This window comes from Anneissia japonica, unplaced genomic scaffold (genome assembly GCF_011630105.1).
Source record: "Anneissia japonica isolate Jap-2015-1 unplaced genomic scaffold, ASM1163010v1 scaffold287963_len587249_cov193, whole genome shotgun sequence".
NCBI lineage: Eukaryota > Metazoa > Echinodermata > Crinoidea > Comatulida > Comatulidae > Anneissia > Anneissia japonica.
The window spans coordinates 365,021-370,106 of NW_022750702.1; the positions used below are offsets into that span (position 1 = coordinate 365,021).

A 5,086-nucleotide genomic window follows, 5' to 3' on the forward strand; every position below is an offset into this window, starting at 1 on the left:
TTCAGGTCGTGTGATAAAAATAAAACTATAACTGAATTAAAAGTAATAAATATACCGTTTAGCATTGGCGGAACAATAATTATAAAAACTTAGCATAATAATATTACATTTCATCAACTGTTTCAGTACATAGGCCTACGTCATACTTTACTTAGTCTGCATGCATTTAAGGTACTTAAATGTAAACGTCTTGAAGCCTCCGCTATGTAATTTGCTTTGATAAAGCGTATTATATCAGGACGCCCGTGTCATCTGTGTGTGTGCACGCAATGAATGCCATGACGTGATACGTGGAGAATACCGAGTTGTAAGGTCGGTAGCACGAAGCTACTTATTTTTCTATTGCTGCGATTTATATTTTAGATTATTCAGCTCAAGTTGGTCATGTGACAATCCATATACAAATATCGTATTTCCTCTTCTGATAGACCTATTTATTGTTACAGTATGTTGCTATGTACTTCAATTTGATTCAATCTGTTACCAGATATCTGAATATCAACTATTAATTTGTTCATGAACAAATGGACTTAAATACAAATACTTACAAATGTAATGTTATATACATAATTTCCACATCGTATACAATATAAAAAGATATATCTATAAGGTTAACTGTCTTTGATTTTGAATGCAAATCTGTCTACAAGGTATCCGATTTGGTCGTTTCCCTTCTGCGATGAAATAAACGTGAAAAGTTTAGGCTTATTTGGTGTACTTTAAGTTCAAAAACAATATTGCTTTCGTCTTCACTATTTTGTGTCTATTGATATGAGGTCATAATGCTATATCATAATATTATTATATGCATTCGGATGCACACTTGAGCCTGTGGCGTATTCAATTATACAAGCAATCAGTGCCACCCTCTTGATACTCGTCCATTAAAGTGCGTCCATAGAGAAATCCATCAGGCGCTACAGCTCATTGCGATTGGCGCCTTTTCCTGTCCCCGCGCATTTGTTCTCCTTGTCTGCTATATAGTTATTAAATTCAGCCTTCCATGCAACCATGTATTCATTACTCCACTGATGAAATTCTTTCTTCCATTCCATCTCCGATTCCTTGATGTCGGCTGTGTAATAGATTGAATAATTGTGATTATTAATATTATCATTTATGTTATTGTGTAATATTTATTAAATTTACCTACCGTAGCAGTAAAGTATTTTTGTTAGTTCAACAATTAACGATAACAAGCAACGAAGGGAAGAAAATTATTGATAAGCTTTTGAAATATGTATTTTTGTCAGGGGCGGATCCAGAAATTTTGTGGCGGGGGAGGGGGGCACAATATAGAGTCCATACCCACCTTGGCGTTACCATGGTTGGGACTGAGGTGAGTAAATTTTAAAAATAGGCACCAATAGATGCTCGAAAATGGCACTCCTCTCATGACGGCAGTGCGTTCCGCGACAAAATTATTGATTTCTTCCCGACGGGATTTATGCTCCCTCTCCCCTAGACACCCCTCCACGGGCGTCGCGAAGGTCTAATCGTACCGTGCGCCGTTATGGGCATTCGCTATTTTGTCGACAAAATATCATTTTATCTCGAAAAAAATCCTATTTTGTCGACAAAATAGACTTTTGTTGTGACAAAATACCATTTGTCTTAGAAAAAGGCATTATGTCAATAGTATTTTGTGGTGATAAAATTAATTCCGTCTTACAAAAATACAATTGTCGACAATAGCGTTTTGTGGTGACAAAATAAATTATGTCTTACATAATAGCATTTTGTCGACAAAATCATCATTTATGGTAACAGAATTCATTTTGTCGACAAAATAGCATTTTTTCCCAACAAAATACTAACATAGCATTCTGTCTCAACAAAATGCTATTCTGTCGACAAAATAGCGAACGTCCTAAACAACGCCCCCTATATTAGAGGACCTATCTGTATTGAATTTAATGAGAGAACATTAGGGAAAAGGTACCAATTTTGGAACAGACATTTCCAAGCACGGATAGCTGTTCTAGCTGGGCGTACTACTACCATACCATAATAAAATAATGGCTGAAAAACCCCGTCTTGGGTGCCGTCTTTTGGCCCTTTTTTGCCATCCTGTCCTGTGAAATCGTTTGAAATCGGTGTCGAGGATATAGCGTTGTGTTCGTCGTCAATTAATAGAAAAATCAAAATTATTGTTAAAATAATAGAGCACTCCTCTCGCCCACTGCTAAATCCGCCAATGGACTCATGGGGACACTTCTATATTTACATCTTTCCTCTCTTTTCTCTTCTCACTATTTTTTTCTTCATCTATTTTTGAATTTTTCGACGGGACTGACGGGGGGGGGGGGTGGTACTGGATCCGCCCCTGTTTGTTCAGCTTCACAATAAAAAAAAAATGTTATTTAATGTCCCAAAAACAAGTAAGTTTACGTACGTTTAGGCTGTATGACTCCACACCGTAGCAACATCTCCAGGATAGGAGTTTAGCGGAAACACAAGAATCTGTGTGGGTTTGTTCATCGATTAATTTTTTTTCTTGCTTTGCTTTCACTTAAGATGATATAATGATACTAATGTATCGGGTATAAGTGTACCTTGGTGTAAGATGCATGGCTTCCATTCCCAGTCACTGCGGATTCAAGGAAGGTGAAAACTCTCCCCCAAACTCTAGCCAAAAAGTCGCTCAGGTGAAAGATTAAAATGACTAGAATGCATGAGACTCAATAATAAGAACAGGAGCACCACCCCAAAAAAAAAAAAAGGTTTTCATTTTGGCTCGTCAACACTTTCACCCCACCCCTGGGCAGAACGCATTCTCGTTTCTTCCTTGAGAGTCATGTTAATAACTCTTGACCAAAACAGTCCCATGTACTACCGAAGCCCTATCTTTGCTAGTCACTCTCTGAGTCACTTAATTATAGGCCTAATATTAATAAATATATCTTAATGCTTACCCGTGTCCCTGGCAAGTTTCGGTAAGTATTGGCTCCAGAGGGCGCACTTGTTGGTCCTCGGACCTTTAGCTGTGGAGTCGTGGTTGAGTGATGAGACGCTCAACTCAAGATAGTTTTGTTTCGCACGTGTGAACTTTTTCCAGTAATGGTTCTGGGTGGGATTGCTAACATTATTTTAAAAACACAAAACAAATATTTTAGAAGCACGTAAACACCATATCAAATGTACATTTACTCTGTTAAAGGAAAATGTAGGGTCGAGTCTGAGCAAGTCTTGTGCCCTTGGAGATGCCGTATATTTACAAAAACAAACTTACCCCTAGGGGTCCCCTAATTGAAATTTGCTCAGCCAGTTAAAAAATCACCTCATTTCTAATTACTTTTCAGGGCTTCCCTTCACATAACGAACGTCATTATTTTAGTTGAAAATTACGTTTATAACAACGTTATGCAAGTTAAACTGTTTGGCTGGAATATTATAAGAGGGGCAGAAGGTGGGGGGTGGGGCGAAAGGGTGTCCAAGAGCATGCCCCCGCGAAATTTGTGTGTTTTAGACGCCAGAAAATAAACTCTGTGGCGTATTCAATTTTTTCTCTTCCTTTCTTTCCTTCTTTCTTTATTTTTCTTTTTTTACCTCCCAAAAAGGGCGGGGGAGGCGGCCGATACCACCCCCCCCCCTAAATCCGCCTCTGATTATTAATATTATTATTATTAATAAAATCATCATGAGCATCATCATCATCATCGTGTATCGTACATAACTTCTTGTTTGCCTTTTTGATAATTTCCAAGACGTCGTTTAGGGAGAAATGAATTAAATTTAACACGCTATTTAATCGTTTTGACGAATGCCTCGCGTCCAGTAGTCCTGTTATCTTTTTATTACTTATTAAAGGAAATTGTATTTTATTTGTCAAATTCAACTACTTCCTCATAAAACAAAATACGAAAAAATAGTTTCGATTTCTGTAATCAATTAACTTAGATTTTGATCCAAAATGGCGGAAAGTTGATGACGTGCTGCTATAATCATATTTTCTGATTATTCACACGTTATCTGCTTTAAGAAATAAAACCAGAATCAATATTTTATTATTTTAATATTTTTAATATTTTACACATAGAATACACATAAAATACCATATATATATATAGGCCTATCCTTTTTTCACGCTCGCAGATTCCTCTTCATTAACGCTCAATGTTTATTTATATATTTATAGAACTAGGCCTACCGCAAGACGGTATAGAATTTATTTCGTTGTACCATGATTTAATATTGAATAATGTATGGAATAAATATTAATTGAAATGTTTCAGAAGAAGAGTCTGATATAAATTTTTTTTAAAACGTTGAGACTTTTCCATTCCTTGTCCGATTCCTTATTACATTTCAATGTATAAATTTGAAACTTGTAATGTATACGATACAAAAGAGTCGTGTAAACTTCACCCATGAGACAAGTTAATCTCGGCTACATATTTTCACGTTTGGTAATTAATTTCTGACGTCATGTCTTACTTACAATCAGTTAACGAAAGTGATTACGTTTCTACGTTTCTTACAAGTACAGGTAAATGTAATCAGAGAAGGACTAGCCAACATTATACATAAAATGACCTCGATTCGACATTCACATGTATGGAATGCCAAAGGCTGTGATAAATTATGTCATATTTGTTTGTTGCAGCGTTTTTTCCTAATTTATTCGCAAAATATTTGTAGCCCAATCATAACATAGATTAGGGTTTTCAAAATCGTATAATATCTCTTTACATTCTTTATCATTAATGCAATAGCTATGATGTATGAGGCAGATATTATTCCTAATTATAGAAAATCGCTGTATAATAATAATAATAATAATAATAATAATAATAATAATAATAATAATAATAATAATAATAATGATAACAATAATAATAATAATAATAATAATAATAATAATAATAATAATAATAATAATAGTAATAATAACAATAAGATTCATAAAGCGCACAAATGCACTGCAGTAGTGCTCAATGCGCTAGGTAGTGCTCGAGGCGCTTACCTTTATACGCGAGAATGCATTGATGGCGTTTCATACACATGGGAACTGCCATAAACAATGTATTGAGATGATTGATTTTGTTCTGTTGTAATTACGGGTTGCACGACTCGTGCCCGATAA

At 35.5% G+C, this 5,086-nt stretch overlaps 1 protein-coding gene across 2 annotated transcripts in view; it reads right to left on the reverse strand.

The window, feature by feature from the left end:
• Positions 1–18: 18 nt before the first annotated feature.
• The window catches only part of LOC117121503 (cholinesterase 2-like), a 16,691-nt gene continuing 11,623 nt past the window's right edge, over positions 19–5,086 (reverse strand). For both annotated transcript variants that reach the window (XM_033266709.1, XM_033266710.1), the window contains exons 3-4: positions 2,916–3,079; positions 19–1,075 (exon numbers count right to left, since the gene is read on the reverse strand). In XM_033266709.1, coding sequence (XP_033122600.1) covers positions 918–1,075; positions 2,916–3,079 — 322 coding nt within the window. In that variant the 3' untranslated portion in view covers positions 19–917. The remainder of the gene's footprint in view (positions 1,076–2,915; positions 3,080–5,086) is intronic.